Source organism: Centroberyx gerrardi, chromosome 8 (genome assembly GCF_048128805.1).
Source record: "Centroberyx gerrardi isolate f3 chromosome 8, fCenGer3.hap1.cur.20231027, whole genome shotgun sequence".
In the NCBI taxonomy this organism is placed as follows: domain Eukaryota; kingdom Metazoa; phylum Chordata; class Actinopteri; order Beryciformes; family Berycidae; genus Centroberyx; species Centroberyx gerrardi.
In genome coordinates, this window is record NC_136004.1 from 6,522,756 (window position 1) to 6,541,245 (window position 18,490).

The 18,490-nt window shown below is 42.1% G+C and overlaps 1 protein-coding gene across 1 annotated transcript in view; it reads left to right on the plus strand.

Annotated features, from left to right (window-relative positions):
* The window catches only part of tacr1a (tachykinin receptor 1a), a 29,102-nt gene extending 17,299 nt beyond the window's left edge, over positions 1-11,803 (plus strand). Inside the window, exons 3-5 of the mRNA XM_071918667.2 lie at positions 4,415-4,565; positions 8,692-8,888; positions 11,455-11,803. Coding sequence (XP_071774768.2) covers positions 4,415-4,565; positions 8,692-8,888; positions 11,455-11,803 — 697 coding nt within the window. The remainder of the gene's footprint in view (positions 1-4,414; positions 4,566-8,691; positions 8,889-11,454) is intronic.
* The last annotated feature ends 6,687 nt before the right edge of the window (positions 11,804-18,490 follow it).

An 18,490-nucleotide genomic window follows, 5' to 3' on the forward strand; every position in this document is an offset into this window, starting at 1 on the left:
GGCAAGAGAAAAAGAAAATGAATGCGTATGCTGCTACTGTCCTAATCATTCTTAACAGTAAAAAGCCATTAATGTTGTATCCAGTACAAAGGAGATACTACATCCATCCTAGGACCTACATTGGAGAAACACATTTAAACACACCTGCAGGATTTACATAAGACTTTTCCGGTAAGCGGATTACTCCTATATGGCCACTTGTGTGCATACAAATGCCTCCCATTTTTCCAAGTAAGTGGATTGTATGGCAGCTTCGTTTCCCCTGAATTGATTTTCATCAGCCTCATGTTAAATGTTTCTGCGGTTAGTGTGACCCGCTCTCTCACTCCTGTGCATTGTTGGCTTGAAAAAGAAACATTAGTGTTTGCCTATACTGGTGTTGCAAAACGATTTTGTTGCTGTAATAAAACTGTGATAAAAAGCTGTAATAAAAAGTTGTATAACATTTCTGTTGACAGTGCAGAGAGATAGGAAAGACTGTGAGCCAGAATTGAACACATCATGAGTATGTGGCATGCTCTCCAGCTGCAGATTCCTGTGTTTCATAAGATTTTATATTACACCACCTAGAGGCTGCAGCTGCACCACAAATCTCCTACAAAACATTTCTGGCGCCAAGATGGTCATCCAGTGGAGAATTGACTGTGTGCAAATGTCTAAATAACAGCCTGGTTAAAGAGAGGGATATCTGTAAATGCAAGGTGTGGTGTGGCTGTAGATCCATTCAGTAAAAGTGAATAGTGTGATGAGGTGGATTTGTTTCCAAATGTATGTCTTGTCTTTAGCCCTAGTCTCTACTCCAAAACACTCTGAGTTGTAGCTGAGTCAGCTCAGTTAACCTGAACAGTTTTTGACTTTGTTAGCTAGCTAACTACAGCAGGCTAATTTAGCAAAGCAGCCAATGTTCATTTTAATGCACCTACTAGCCACTACTAACACTAGCTATACCAGATACGTTTGCTAGTGTGTAAATCACAATATAAGATTGTGATGGTTAGCTAACCAGATAACCTCTGGTTAGCTAACAAGCTGAAATAATCTAAACATAAAACTGATAATATTTAAAATGATCAGTCAATTGCACAAAACAGCACCAAAATGAACCATATCTATTGGTTCTATTGAGACAACTAAGTTGTCCATTTAAAAACTCAGCTGTCAACTGTTCGCTGTTGGACCTCCAATATGGCCGCCAAAGGTTGCATTACTGAAAGAGCTCTTTAGGTAGCCCATGTTGTAACAGATATTTCATAAGTTATTATTATTGTGCTCACTTGCTCAAATACTTAAACAATTTTTACCCGCTCTCTAGTAATGTATCATAGGAAATCAGGATACTTATAAAATAGGCTAAGAGCCGTTTTTGTCTTTTAATCCACTGGATACTGTAACTCATGCTTTTATTTTGTCAAGCCTTGACTATTGTAACTCCCTGATTAGCCAGCAGATTACAGTAGGCTACATCCCAATTACAGTTAGTAAACCAAAATGTTGCAGACAGACTCCTGACAGGAACTAATCAGAGACAGCAATTACCCCCATTTAAGCTTTGGCTTCCACTGCAATTTAGGATTTATTTATTTATTTATTTTTGGCATTTCTGCTTTATTTTGATAGTCACAGTGGAGAGAGACAGGACAGACAGGGCAGAGAGAGGGGATGACATGCAGCAGAGGGCACAAGCTGGATTCAAACCCGTGCCGCTGCGATAAGGACTTAGCCTTAATGGCACGCGCTCAACCAGTTGAGCCACCAGAGGATTGATTTTAAACATTTACTGATTACATAGGCCCATAAAGCAGGTGTTAGACTAGTGCGTAGCTATATCTGGGAGCTTTTAACCTCCTGTGAGATCCCTTCAGTCCAGGCTGAAGACTAAAGCTTGATGGAGCTTTCTAGGCTCTGAAACTAGCTGCCAACTCACTGTCCTCCTTTAAAACACTTAAAAAAGACACTTTTCAGGCTTGCTTTTACTTGAAATATGGTCTGTATTCTGTTTTTCATCTGTTTTAATAGTTATTCCATGCATTTGCCCTTTTGTAAATTATTTTTTCACATTTTTATTTATCTTGTGTAGCACTTTCTACCTCTATTTTGATAAGTTCTCTATACAGACAAGAGGTTATTAGAATTGTATTATTTTGGTGACATACCTTTTCTGCAGTGTACCTGTGTGTGCGTGTGTGGCTCACTGTGTGGTCATTTTTACTCTGATGAAAGCCACTGTGGAGTTCCTGTCCTCCTGGGCGTTCGGTGGGATTAACATAATTGTAGTTAATTGCCAAGGAAATGGCCTGCGAGGCTCAGCTGTACCGTTCACAGTGAGGAAAATGGATTGTCCCTAGTGCTGGAGTCCGGGGTTATGTACACACGTTTCATCTTTTACACAATTCACATTCAGGTAATAGAAGTCAAACACAGGATTCAAATAGATACATAAACAAAGTTTCCCCATCATTTATTCACACACACACACACACACACACACACACACGCATGCAGATACATACACCCACATACACATGTCCAATTGCATATTAACAGGCGTATTAATTGACACACACTCACTGGGGCGCGCAAAGGGCTAACAAGATCAAGCACTGTGTCTGTGATAGATGACCTAATCACTGACTAAATACTGAGGCTGTCATGATTAATTAATTCATAAAGGCTTTAAATCCATTGGACAGTTAGTGGAGCAAAGGTCTAACTGCTCCGCCTCACATCTTAATTCATCTTACAAACCAAAACTCTGGTTCCGAATCCTTTGACAAACAAATGATGATTGATTCAGCCCTTGACTCGACTGAGCAACTTTGTATTTACTACTTAGCACATCAGTACCTCAGGATTAGGCAGTTGGCAGGCTGGCATATATATGAGGCCCACTATTAACTAGGAAGTGCCCACTACCGCTCCATCCTCTGTTACATATATCATCAATCTGTGATCAATGCATTCCAGGAGTTATTTTGTGATGAAGTGTTGTAATTTACCTTTTTGTTGTATCCATTTTCCCTCAACCTGCCTCATCTACTTCTGGTGGTTTTACGTGTAAGTGGAGAGAGCGATAATGATAGGGATAGCATTAGCATTAGTGATGGCATTAGTGATTCCCCACGGGGATTAATAAAGTGATATCTTATCTTATCTTATCTTACTCAAAACACATTGTAGGTGCATTGTGCATTGTATTATGGGCAATTAATGCTATTGTCAATGGAGAAATTGGTATCTCTGCCTCTTCTACGATGGATTTCTTCCTGTATGATTGTTGATTATCAGTGGAAAGAGTCAAGAAAGAAGCTTTTGCTCTTTGATTCTGAGGACTGACACCAAAGCCTGACGTTTACCACTTAAACTTTAGATAGTTGAAAATTTGTGTTCTATTAAACTCCATTGTAGCCGTGCTGGAAATATGTCAGTGTGACGTTGCGTCATCTACATTTGGCCACTTATCCATGGCAATAAGAAACATTCACCACCAAGCAACAAAATGGACCCAGGAATGCAAGGTACATCACCCATAGCTGTTTTTAAGTGTTAAGTATTGTAGGCAACTCTCAAAGTTGATGTTTTTGCACAACTTGCCTCATCCTTAGGCGCAACTTACCCCTACCCTGTGGCAAGTTGTGCCGAAAGACCAACTTTTTTTTGGTGGGTCAGACTTCTACCACTGCATTAGTTACAGAACTTGTTTTAATTCTTGAAATAAATACACATGTATTTTGCAGTACTAGTACAAAATGTAAAGATTTTATTTATTTTACCCCTTTCTCCCTCTGTAATTCTGTCATGTATTTATTTATTCGTTTAAAAAAAAGCACCAATGCACTTTCACATCATATTGGAAGAAGCGAAAGAACAGGATGACAATATAATTTTTATTTATTAATTTAAAATCGACCATAAACAAACTGCAACAGACATTATTTGCTTTTTTTGCAGTCGGCAGCTCATATTTATGGTAAATCCGTCATGAAACGAACGCAGTATAAACTGCTCTTCCTTCCTCAGTCCAGTTCTCAGGGACAGAAATGCCATTCCTCTATACTAACTGAAATGCAAATTCTCTGGATTTCAAGGGCATTACTCTATGAAACTGGTTAGCGGGTCTCTTGTTGGCTGGCAAGTTCAGATTCCATTTTATCATCCAAAATCTGATGAGTTTTTGCTCGTCTGTCATTACCTGTCCTTGGTACTTCTCCTTTGTCTATTTTCTCAATATATCTCTTCATTTCTCTTCGGCGTCATTCTGTCTAACTTCTGTTTCCTTGCCACTGATCACACCGCTGTATGGCTGCCTAGATGCAAGAAGTGGTCCAACTTACCCCTTTCTCCCCTACAATAAAGTACAATAAATGCATTGCACTGGATGATTAAAGTGATTGCGATTGTGATTGTGTTGCTGTAGGTACTATGTGTGTGTGGCCATCCTGCTCTACTTCCTGCCTCTGCTGGTGATGGGCTGTGCTTACCTGGTGGTGGGATTGACCCTCTGGGCCAGCGAGATCCCTGGAGACTCCTCCGACCGCTACAGAGAGCAGCTGACCGCCAAACGCAAGGTAAGCCCCACTTTAGACAGCTTTCCACACCACAGAAAATCTCAACAAACAAGCCACAGGTGCCACCCGCTACATCCTCCCCCTCCAAAGTGCATCGGCGACTCGATGATGAACTGAAAGGGCAGAGGACACAACAAAGGGGATTAAGTGATTTCTAGCATATTGGCATCCTTATCATTGCTAGCGAGATCGGTATCACCAGACCATGCAGAGGCAATCTATAGGGATTAGAGTGCTGTCCAGCTGTCTTCCTAGCTGATCTCCGAGGCCGCCCCATAGAGAGAGCCTCCTCTGTCCTAGAATCCCAACTGTTTCCAAGCCTATGAGGGGCACCGGGCCAGCAAATCCCTCAACTGGTCCATCAATATCATTTTTTAACACGGCTTGATCAGCATCATGATCAGGCTCACACATGGTCACATTATCTGGGTCCAAAATCTCCCACTCATCGTCGCAGTTTCAATCATTTCCACATCTCCCTGATCATGACTATCAAGGTCCCCATCCCCCTCGACTACCCCCGGGGAATTCCTCTTATTTCAGTTCTGTGTACTTGTCCGACTGGCCCTTCCTGGCCAACGGGGGCAATTGAATACACAACACCCCGCTTGGGAGCTGATCTTATGACTTGATAGGGTGTAAGGTCCCAAAAATCCTGGATTTTATTACAGTCCATGACTGAATGATTCCTGGTGTACACCAGATCACCCTGTACAATATCTGGACCACTGTCATGACTTTGACCCTTCTGAGCTCGCAATGTCCTGTTAGCAGTCAGCCGTTGTTGCACCGGATCATATGCGGCTGTCAGTGACTCCTGATCTTCTTGCACCCACTCCTTCAGTCTCCATCAGCATCCCCATCGAAACCTATTAAGAAATCCACAGGCAAACGAGGCGATTGGTGAATCGTAGTATTATAGGCGTAAGTCACTTGGGAGAGATGTCAAGACCAATGTCGCTTTTGTTCAGGGAGAAGGGTGCGCAATAAATTATGAAGGGTACGATTAACACTGACCGTTACCTTGAGGGCGGTAGGGGATAGTACGACTGTTCTCAATCTTATAAATCTTACAAAGCTGCTGAATCAAAGAACTCTCAAAATGTCGCCTCTGGTCTGAATGAATACAACTGGGACGCCCAAATAGATGAAACCACCGCTGTACTAAGACCTTGGCCACCGTACTGGCTCACTGATCCTTTTTTTATTTTAAGTATTTGGAAAAACCAACACTCCCCATAAACGGTTTAACTTTTGGCTGGACAGCCTTACAGGACACACCAGGACACACCTCACAGTCTCGACACCATTTCTCTACATCCTTATACATACTTGGCCAGTAACACCGCACCCGCAATGTCTGCTCAACTCCCTGGTGACCATGATTATCATGGAGCTCACCAAGAATATTCTTTTGGAGGCGCTGTGGCAGTACAAGCTGGTAAACCTCCCTACCTCTGTCAGGGGAATAAATACAGCACAGACTCCCTCTCCTCAATACGCCCCCATTGCCGAACCAACTCTCTTGCAGCCCATCCTGGCTCCCTTCCACTATTTGAGAAAAGGCCCAATGATAGGGTCTTGCTTCTGCAAGATCAGCAGATCAGCTATGGTTGAGATAATTGCACTTGTTTCCATTTGTTAAGACAAGACTTTCCTTAAAGTGACATTTTCTGGAGTGATCTGCCTTGTTTCAAGATACTCACACTTCTAGAGAATTCTTTGAACAAGTGATTGGAAACAAGTTGAATTACCTCAACACACCGGTGGAAATGTGCACTTGTTTCAAGGAAAATATGATTTTAATTCTGAATATGAGACAATATGTCTTGTTAATTTTGCAGGGTAGATAGCTTTACACATGCAAACTATCATCTCATTAAACAGGTCATTTAGTCTAGCATTTTGTGTTTTGCATTGGGTGATTTGCACTGGAAAAAAGTGAAATATTACCCCACCAGCATATCTTTCCAGTTTGTTTTAAAAACAATAAATAAACACAGTTTCAGTAGCTAAGTTAAACTACTTTAGATGGACATCTATTGCACTAGGCTAAATGTGAACATGTAAGGGCTGGTGAATCTTTTTTACATGATTTCTGTGGCATTTCTCATTTATTAGACAGAATGAAGTAAGTGAAAATGGATTTTCAATTAAATTTAATGGAATCTCATTTTCCATCATCAGTACATCTGGCCAAATTAGAGACAAGGTTGGCTACTTTTCAAAATGTAATCTGTGATAACTTCATTAACCATTTATTTAAATTGTAATGAGTAACTTAATCCACTGCCATATAGCCTCAGTAATAAAATCTGATTACTTTCAGTTACTTTTGTGTTACCTTGTCATGAAAAAATATATTCTAATTTACAGATTTCAGGTAATTTGAATGGCGTTAACAGTTTAAACCACTATCAAACAATTTTTAAGTAATATTACTGTTTATAAACTCACAATAAATGTCTATGGTTTCTAAGAAAACTAAAAAGTAATCACGTAATTTTTCAAAAGTGATCTGATTTTTTACAGTAGCTTTAATGGATTAGTTACCAATTCATGTAATGAGATTACCGTCACCCTGTGCCATGTGATCTGTTACTCCCCAGGCCTGAACAGGACATAGCTGCAAGGTTCATATCTGCCTGCATTTCCCTCCAGTCATTAAATAATCATCGTAGGACCTTGAACTTGAAGCCCAGCCTCCGCCCTTCATCTTCTCCTCTTTATTTGTTTTAGAGCCCAGACTTCTCCCAATGCTTCTGTTTTTGCCATCAACTCTCCTATACCTTCTCTCCATTTCTTTGACCTTTTTCAGTTGTCTTTCATCGCCCATGCTTGTCAGGTGTGTTCACAGTCTCAGTGTTGCAGAGTGTCTTAGATAACACTCTCATAATGAAGACAATTGCCGACACTCGCCTTTTCTGACTCTGAAAATAGAACATAACAATCTTTCAACATAATTTCTATTAAGGTGGCTCTACACTGATGACCGATCGGTCAATCGTTGCATCTGGGCAGTGGAGTCTGTGGACATTTATTTATCCCACCTATTTTATTTTACTATTTCATTTTATGCTATTTTTACTTGTCTCTTTTTGTTGCTTTTTTGCTCTTTCACTTTGTTTTTATGTTTTTGTCTTGGTTTATTTATTAGTCAGAATTTGTCATATCTTTTAATTCCTTATGACTGATTTCTGTTATATTTGTCATTGTTAAAGCACTTAGTATTTCTTTTTATGTACAAAATATACAAGACTGACTGTAGTTATCTGCACAGCTATAAAGCAGAGAAGTTAATTGATAGAACAGTGTTAAAACACAATTTTATCCAATTATTTAGTGAATTTCAAATAAACTTTTGAAGGTTGCAAAATTAAAATGTGAATTAGGTATGCTTCCATCAGCTGGGTTGAAGAGAATAGATGGGCCTCCTGATTGTCAGAAAAAAACACATCCACCAGAAAATTGTTTTTCCAGAATTAGTAGTATTGGCCAGGTTGTTGCTGTTCTTTGATGTCAGCAAATGTTATCCATATTTCATACTTTCATCCGAAGACAAAAACAAAGAAATTAACTTTGTAATTTGTAATGCACCAACTAATGGCCACACAACTACAATGGAGACTGATACATGGTAGAAATAGCAGGTATGACGTATCTAGGAGGTTGTGGTGGACAGATATTTTCATTTCAGAACATCTAAAGCCACTTTTGAACTGTTGTGCAGTGAGACTTAACTATTCGTGCCAAGCCTACCTCATTGTTTATTCGACAAATGCATTTTCATCGGTATTGATTGCGGAATTTCTTAATCAACAAAAGAATTTGAAACGCCTCAAGTGAGGGTAAAGGCTTTTTATTTGCGATATTGAGGAAATTCTATCAAATTTGCTATTTCCATTCAGCCTTTCTAAACATAAAAATATTTAGATGGCAACCCAGCTACTGATAAAACACAGAAGAAAGAGAAGTGAATGTGAATTTGACCAGGTGAGATGAAAAACTCCAAGGGGCTTATAAAAGATGCCTCAAAAGAAACAAAAAAAACAGAACAAGCAGCACCCAAAACGATGAAAATCAAGACGAAGCGAGCCTGAGCGCCGCTGTCCTGTGTCTCCGTCAGGTGGTGAAGATGATGATCGTGGTGGTGTGTACGTTCGCCATCTGCTGGCTGCCCTACCACGTCTACTTCCTGCTGCACCAGTTCTTTCCTGAGATGTTTGAGGAGACGTTCATCCAGCAGGTCTACCTGGCCATCATGTGGCTGGCCATGAGCTCCACCATGTACAACCCCATCATCTACTGCTGCCTCAACGACAGGTCTGTCTGCACACACACACACACAAACGCACACACACACAATTGGCAAGTACTGGGCAGTAGTGGGATTAGGCCTAGTTCCACCTAGGGATGTAAAATGATTTGTAATAATTGCGGAATCCCATGCGAATCTGCCATGTCTGTAATTTGTAAAGTAGAAATTTTGGCACAAATTACCTTCCGTTTTTGGATGATGGCAGAGGTCCCCTGATAATACTAACGTCATGCAAATCAAACTCTAAATTTCAGCGAAAATATGTATTCGGCATGCAATTTGTTTTTCTTCTTCTTTTAGACACGCAATTTTTATGTCATAAAAATTTGAGGGAGGTTGGGGGGCAATTTATTAATTATATGAGGTCCTCACATTATACAAATCCCATGCAAATAAGGCTTTATTTTGTGGCAACTAATGCCATCATAAAAATAAAATAGTAATTGTTTATACTGCGTCTTACTGGGAAAAGTAATCATATTACTTTAACACTGGGACACACACACACACACACACACACACATTGATGTGCACACATACCCTGACGAAAACAGCACTGCTGTCCACACGTAAGATAATAAAGAATTCTGCATCGGAGCTATGGGAGTGGGGCTATAACTTTACTTTGAAGTTTTTGTTCCTGTGGGCCAGCACCCCATTAATATTGCGTTTCAACTCATCTCCAAAGCACACATATTCCCAACAATAACAATAGTGTCCAATACTGCTGAAGGGAAACAGAGCATATACATAGATATATACAGTACATATACAAAGACATGTCACCAGAGATTCATTTTACATGCATTCTTCATTGCATGACATGCACTCTGATGCATTTTTTCCTTTTTGTGTGTCTGTCTCGCTCAAAAAATGTGTTTAAAATGGACTAGATAGAAGAACTTTTTTAGATGTTTGGAGAATCCTAACTTTTGACTCTTCATCAACAAACCAGAGTTTTTCTTGCAGCGGGGTACAGACCAAACAGCAATGGTATCCTCCCTCAGGACTGCAACAGAAGACACACACTCATGCAGTCTTACACACACACACACACACACACACACACACATAAAAACAGTATCACACAGCAGTATCCCATCCTCTGCTGCCTCGGTGACAGGTAGTTTAAAACCCAGTCAGAGTCGAGAGGCTGCGTACGCTCACTTTGAGGTCACTTGCCTGGAAAGACGCGTTCGTACCTCCAGCGACTCAAAGACTTCCACACATGTGCCGAAGTTCAGATACACTTCTAACTTCCATACCTGCCTTTGAGACTGGCTGAATTCCACCGTGAACATCAACAGTTTACTCTCATGCGCGGCGTGTTTGCATTCTGGCTGTCAATAAAAATGTCTGTGAGTTTGGCAAATTAGAAAAGGCAGATGTTTGACTGCTTTTGTGTCTTTGATGAATCGTCTCCCACTGTCTTCCGTAGCGGCCACCTGTTAATTGTCTCCTGCTGTCGGAGAGATGAGGATTTCACGCTGTGGGGTTTTTTAGCCTCTGAATTTCATTACGTCCTAGGAATGAAAATATGTGGGTTGGACTGCGAGCGATGAGCCGGGGTTTAGTCAGCGTACTGTACAGTATATTGGCCGGCCCTCGCCTCCATCAGCCTGGCTCATTGAAATTCAAATGCGTGACCAAAGTTGGCCCTCTCCTCTCATTTTCCATCAATCTTTCCTCGTCTCTCAGCTATTGACATTTTCCCTTTTTGAAATTCCTCCCCCTTCATCTGCCCCTCTGTCTGGGCTTTGCATGTGTGAGCGTGTGTGTTTTTGTCACGCATGAGCATACGCATGTGCGCTCTAGTTCATTTGTGCATACTGAGGTGAGATGTTTTCATCCCATTTTCAGCCCCTCAGGGTTGAAAAATCCCATTTTCAGCCCCTCAGGGTTTCTTCATCTCACCTACATGATGTGCATTTCTGTCTTCTCTCCTTTCTGTAATTTCTATTATTTCAGGGTCTTAATTTATTTTTAACTTCTAACCCCCTGCCAAGCACTAAACGCTGGTGAAATTTGTCTTTTGCAGATAAATCAGTAAATGTCAGTAAATGACAGCTTTTCGAGACGATAACGTGAGACGATAACATTTGAATGCATTGGTAATATACAGTCTTCGGTCTTTGCCTGTTTGCTTGACTTTATCCCTACCGGCAACCATACATTCTCTCTGACTGTGAGCCAATCAAATCATAGCATAACAATGGCTCTCTATCAAACACCATATGAAATATCATATGAACTTCTGCAGACTTTCCTAGTCTTGAGAACCTTCTTGAGGATTAACATCAAACTGCTCTGTTTGAATTTGAATTCTGTTGCACCTCATGATGAATTACAAACTTGATCTCTTCTGAGTGAGCAAATCTGAAAAAAGCACTGACACTGTGTAGGCTGTCATATATGAAAAATCTAGATTCATTATTTTGTCTCGTAAAAATTATTTTTGGCAGGTCATTTGTTTTTAGTTCACCACCTCCTGGGAAGTGAGCCAGGTAATTGTTTATATGTGCACATCAACCAAACTCCATTAAACTAAACTATGCGCTTGTACTTGCACAGGTTCCGCGCCGGTTTCAAGCAAGCCTTCCGCTGCTGCCCCTGCGTGCCTCGAGGCTCTTACGAAGGCCTGGAGCTCAAGAGCACCCGCTACCTGCAGACCCAGACCAGCGTTTACAAGGCCAGCCGCATGGAGACCACCGTGTCCACTGTTCTCCAGGTGGTGGACGACATGGAGCAGCCCAAGCCCAGGGCGGTAGCCGGTCCGGGGGGCGCCGGAGGGACCGCGGTCGGAGCCAAACCACATCACTCCTCCCTGGACCTCACCTCCAACGGCTCGTCGTCCCGGAGCGTCTCCAAAACGGTGTCGGAGACATCCAGTTTCTACTCCAGTAACAACCTGCAGGAATAGACCTCGGACACAGACGGCATTTTGCTGCCAGCAAGGAGAGAGTGCGTGTGTGTGTGTGTACTGTATGCGTAGCTGCTTTTGCCTGTGTGCATTCCATGCAAAAGTACAGTATGCATGTGTGATTGTGCCAGCGACTGTGGCTTGTGTTTTCGATGAATCCGTGGCCAATGTCTTTGCTGAAATCTCATATTCAGTGATTTATAAGCGAGGCTTGGTTCCTGCTCTCTGAGGGCTGTCCTTACCCACAATGCCCTTGTCTAAAGTACTCATCATGCAACTCATTCTCCTCCACACTGAATGACCCGCTGACTATAAAAGTTAATGGCTGGCTCAGTGCCGAAATCCAGAGTGATGATCAACACTTCAAAGACTTTACATGAGCAGATACCGGTTCGAGAGCTAAATTGAAGCCACGCATCTTCACAGCTGCTACTTGTCACACCAGCCTCCTCTCAGTGCATGGCGAAAGGTTCGCACATCCTCAATCACACAAGCTGCGAGAGTTCACACAGTCTATTTTGGAGTAGAGCTGTAACATAAGAGCGACACGCTGTGAACACAGCAGGTCCTCACTTTAAAGGGGTGTTCTCTGAGAAGAAGCAGGGCTTGGAGAACTCGGGTTTCCAGAAAGTTCTCCACACCTCTAGTGCTGAAAACCTGGGTTTAACAAGAACTGTCTCCATGGGACGCACCCTTTGAATGCAGAGGCAGGTGTGCGGTTTCATTTACAAGGCTCCCCCAGAAGAGGGTAAAAATAATCAAGCAACTCCACATTAACTCTGAACTTTGCGTGAATGTACGTACGTGCCTGTGTATGTGTGGACGAGTTACGTGATCAGAATGCCCACCGCATCTCCCAAAGCAGAACTTCTTCAGGCAACGAAGAGTGCAAGAAGTGGGCATCGGTCTGGCTGAAGAAGCGCTTTAAGGATGCCTTGAAGGTGTTGATGAAAAAAGCTCCGGCATTGGTCTGAAACACCAGCAGTCCGGCTCGGGTTTCTCCTGGCCAAGCACCGACTTCAATGGAGCCGCCTTCTGTTAATCATAAAGGTACTGCAAATGCTGAAGTGGCAACAGTGCACCTCCAGCGAAAACAGACCTCTTAATCTGACCCCAACCTACCCAATGTGAGACTTGAGAGTCTGAGTGAGTGGCAGGGTGGTAGCAGAGACTGTAGCCGAAAGTTCCCAAGTTCAATCCCCCATGACTCTTGAGCAAGACACCACTGACCCCCGCCAACACCAGTGGCAAAACAACAGAATTCCCACCTTCCTTCGGGATCAATACAGTGTGACAAAAAAACATTGTTCCACGTTCAGCTTCCTATGGCACCACTTTCAAACTGTGAAGTATTTACGTATCTATTATAGGCCACCTTTCCACCTGGCATTAACATGCATCTCAAGATTGTGTCTTGATATGATTTACATTTACACCTGACATTAAAATGCGTCTCTAGTATAGACGCTGAAATTGGATTTCTCATTCCCGCGCCAAGATGCAGATTGCTTCACAGTCACTTCCTCTTGTAATATTCACATCCTTTGAAATAGACAGCTTGATCGGATCTTCAGTGCATCTTGGGTGCATTCACACCTGGATTTTATGCATTGTTGCTCTCTATCCAAATACAATCTGATCACCCAGGATGCATGTTAATACCAGGTTTAAAGGGCTTCATAGACAGTTCAGCCTGGAATCTGCACAGGCAGCCTGTTGGTCTGTTAGCTCTCTTTGTAATGTGCAGTGATGTGCCTTTGCTGCTTAGCATAATGTCTGTAAAAGGGCAAGGCGAGCTGAGAGGCAGCTCACTCTGCTGGCATCCAGGAAAAGGAGGATTAGGTAACTGTGACCACGGAAGCCCACTGGGACAAACTGTCTTACCGCCTACAGTGGTAGACATGCCTCATGCAGGAATGTGCACACACATTCACACACGTACACACAGGCACATGTGTGCACTGCAAGAAATGACAAGCTTGGCATGGGATTTTATCTTGTATGCCATCTTATCAAGCTTGTTTCAGAATATTGTTAGTCAAAGTGTCTTACTACACTGGCAGATATTATTGGTTTAACTAAATGTGGCTTTTCTCACAATAAGCTAACGTGTTTCAAGACATTTACTTGGTACAAGGAAAGATTTTATTCATTGTTTTGTGATGATTTCAAGAAACGAGTGACGAATATCTTGAAATTAGGTGGGTCACTCTACTAGTATAAAGATAATGTCACTTTGTTCAAGATCATTCTTTAATCAAGTTGATTTACATTGGAAATAAGTACAGAAGACCAATACTAGATTAAATCACTTGTTAAGGTGGATTTTTTTTTGCAGTGTACACACACACACATTCACACACATGCACACACACATACCCCCAACAGTACACACCCAACAGTGGGAAGGGTGTGACCACCTGTTGACACCCATCATTCACCCCACTGAGTCCTGGTCTATTCTCAGAACACAAAGGCTGTTGTTATAAATGCCAGTGTCAGCTGATGTGAAACCAAGAGGCGGATGTGAAGGAACATAACTATTTTAATCAAAGTGAGAATCACAATTACCTTATTCACCAAGTACAACATTGGTGACAGTGGTGCAGAGACATATCAATAACTTACATAGTAACAGGAGCACCGACAGGCACACATGGGACAGGCACAACAGGACCTTACATTTAGTGCAAAGGGAAAGTGGGAAACATAGACAGTAGACTATCCACATCACTCTGCATATATACATTCAGTAGATTTGAAGAAGAGGTAGAAAAGATAGATCAAGCCTTGCCAATAGTCCACTTTTTCACAGAGGCTAGAATGTAATTAAAAAGAATACAAGAAGTTTTTGGGAGATTGGCCCACCTGTTAAGTGATGAGAACATAGACACCAAAATCATCCGGGGGTAGATCATTGGCTCTGGAGCTCCATGCTAACACTTTAGCATACACTATGCTGAGTGACAGTAGGAACTAGCATTATCCAAAGTAAAAGATGACCTTTTACTAATGAAAGGTTGTTGGTGGTAATTTTTATTATATGGCCTGTAGATTTCTAAATTTAAAAAATGATTTCATTAACTAGCTGAACCAGGTTTATTTTTGGAACTATTTCAGGTGAGTAACCACACAATCACCTACTGCACGCTCTCCCACTGTGGTAGTTCAAGACAAGATTATTTTTATAAATCTCCTACACAAAACTGCCAGACTTAGTTGTATATGATTTTAACTCACCATTTAACTTTAGAGCTCTCACAGGGCTGACAACTTTCAAGAACGGTTGAGACATTAGCTTCTTTTTGTCTTGACAATACTTTTAACCTTGACAAAATGGAGTCAGTGCAACTGTCATCTTTGAACAGTATCAACTTTTCAGTGTCAACTTTCAAATTTTTTTGAAAAGAATCTTTGTCATCACTCGCTATCTTTCATCTCTTTCTTTCTCTTTCTCTCTCATTCTCTCCCTGTCTCTCTGCTTTCTTGTCTCACATAGCACAGCACAAAGTGTCTCTGCTAGAACAGAGACACAGACTGACTGGCTGTGCTGTGTTAAGTCATCTGCATAAGCGCATACAATTGGACAGCGAGCTACAGTTGGAAGACCCTCGCATACTAGCAACAGTGACTCCTGCCCGCTTCTGACAGCTTGCTTTCACAGTGGCAATCAGATGAAAGTTGAGCCACGCCCGAGACTAATGTGGATGTTGGCTTGCGTCCACAAAGTAATAAAACTCCGACATTGACATTTCAAAGCGTGAGAAATAGGAGGTGTGGCGTGAGTGCATGTGATTAGAGTCAATGCCTGTGCCTGAGAGTTGGCAGCCCTGTTCTCATTTTCTCACTTTTGAGATAATGCTGTATGGCCTATCACTCAACACAGTGGATGATAAAGTGTTAGCGTGGACCACCAGAGCCAACAATCTACCAGGGACATATGGATCATTTGTCTATGTCCCCTAATCTCCCAAAAACTTGGTGTATCATTTTCTCACATTTTGTTATCACACATTTTTGCAGTAATATGAGTTTTGAACGGCTTTCACAGGGTCATGAAACTTGCTCTACCTATAAACGACCACACAAACCTCCAGTTCAAGTAAAAACATGAAAAACAAAATCGCCAAAATTGGAGCTAGAAGATTTTTCCAGCGACAGCAGTGACACACTATCACTCCTCTGTCTTGTGACTCTGTCCTTGTTGGAACAGACGTGTTTAAAGATGCAAATCAGCCTGAATGATGATGTGTGTAGCTATCAAATGGCCATCTGTTTAATTGCTTCGGGTAGGGAGGTAGGAAAGCAACAGACCTTCCTGTACCCAGCGCCGCTACATCTCGACCGCAGAGGCCCAGAGGAGAGCAAGCCGGGCCGGGAGAGGATGAGAGCGCGGCTGTTGATGTCGTTAGGACGCTGTTATGTGATTACGCTACGAATGCTACCTGCACACTCGACGCCTCATGGCCTGATGGGATGAGTAGGAGTCAGTGAGCTGGATAGGCAAATGTTCCTGCCTGCATGTACTGCTGCAAGACAATTATCCCCTGTTTGTGTACTGGAGTGTGGTGGGTTTGTTTGTGTGTTCTTGTACTTTTTTCCTTATGAGGACCAAGGACATTTTGCTGCTTCTCACCTCTATGAGGAGCTAGTTCAAGATTAGGTGTAGTGTTAGGGGGGAATGAATGTCATCAATGGAAGTAGTAGTACAATGGTGTGTGTGTGTGTGTGTGTGTGTGTGTGTAAAGCAAGTTTCCTTTCTCCTGTAAGCACAGGACAGGATTCAGCTCCATCACATCTCTCATCACAGACAAACAGGGAAATAGCGGAGGCAGGGTCCAAAATTAACACTCGCCAGTTGCCAAATGCGGGTAAATTTAGTCTTTGGCGAGTAAATTATGGAGACCACCCACCACTCTGGCCGGTAGAAAAAAATGAATTTCCTACACGCGCTGGAGAAAGCTGCTGGTTTGCTGTCACTTCAGTCTGCTAGATCTGCCGTGCTGCGTGTGTCGTGCGTAGTACGTAATTGCGTCAGTCATCAAACCGCGCGATTTTTTGTTACAGTACGTGAGGTACTTGTTGTCATCCGGGCAGTTGAAACAAACCCAGCCATGTGGAGATTTATTGCGGGAGTGGAGCCCCCAGGAAAGAGAAAGAAAACAGGCGAACTTCAGGCCAAAGAGACCACTGCTGCCACGGCCAATGCAAGCAATACAGTTAATGTTACTACTATTATTACTGCACACTACTATAATATTGATTGAGAATCGCATATGAGACCAAGATGACATGCTAAATAGTAATAATAGCAAAAGCAATTTATTATTTTTGGCTGGTAAAAAATCTGTCTGGCCGGTAAATTTTTTCATCTACCAGCCACCGTGGCAGGTAAGCCAAAAAGTTAATTTTGGACCCTGAGCGGAGCGTTTAGCCAGCTTGTTATTTCTGAGCAGAGGGTTTAGCCACCTTGTCAAACTGACATAAAGCTTGATTTGATAATATAAGGCTGTGAATTCATTTAAATATTTAAATTTACGTCCAAAAATCAGAATCGTTCAGTCAATCATAATGAATTTGAGTCCCAGCCTGCCTGTCGAATCTGTCAAAAATGCATCTCTGGCTCCTCATGCCTCGGCTCCATAGACTCTCATTCTCTGTCGCTCTTATGATACTCTTCTACTAGTCGGCTAATTTGTTGTTAGCACAGATACGTTCACTAGCGGCATCATGGCAGAAAATGCTAGGAGATTACTTCTCCTAACTCCTAATTTAAAGCTCACCCTCGACAAAATGGCATCCTTGGACCAGGTAATTTGACTTTCAATGGTTGTAACTTTTGTAATGAAATTAGGCAGTAACATCGCAAATGATGGTGTAAATGGTGCAACTTGGCAGTAACAGCAGCCTACTGTATGTCGCTGGCATATCAGTCAGGTTGGCCAAAAATGATTTTCAACGTAAGCTCTTTGGGTAGGCTAGTATGCTAACTAGCTAGTATGCTAACTAGCTAGCGGCACTCAGCTGCCCAGCGCAGGTAACCTGTGTTGGCTAGTTGGATAGTTAGCAGACTTTCGTCCTACCTGGTCAAAAATTTCAGTAGCGGTCTATGGAGAGTAGTGTTGGGATGAACGATCCGATTCTTTGAACGGCTCTTTTGTAGGAACGAAGGGAACCGAGTCTCGCTGGGCGATGAGCCGTTCTGTTTTTTGTCAAGCTTTACAGACAGATATGTCATGCTATTTGTTTAAGTTGCCGTCTCCTGCCACCAGCAAATGTGTCCCCCTCCATTTAAGAGATAGCTTATGCTCCTCCCTCGCCGCTTGCCGGGAGGTAGGTGCCCCGTAATTCCCATCACTAATGGAGAGTGTCTCCAACCATGGTAATACTGACAATTGGTATTGTGCAACCTTATTCCATGCTCCACATGGATAAAATAACAATTTGTTACTGGAAAAAAGGTCCCGGATTCCAACTTTAAGAAGTGATGTTTGGAAGATATTTGGATTCTCTTCAGTAAAAGGCAAGACGCACCCAGTGATTTTGTCTCATCTTCTGTCTTGCAAATTTAAAACTAAACACCAACCCAAATCTTCATGTTGCCAATCAACTCCAGATAGAAATCTCTGTTGAGAATTGCACCCTGCTTTCATGTGTCAGTAATATGTAAATGGAAGCCCTCATTTC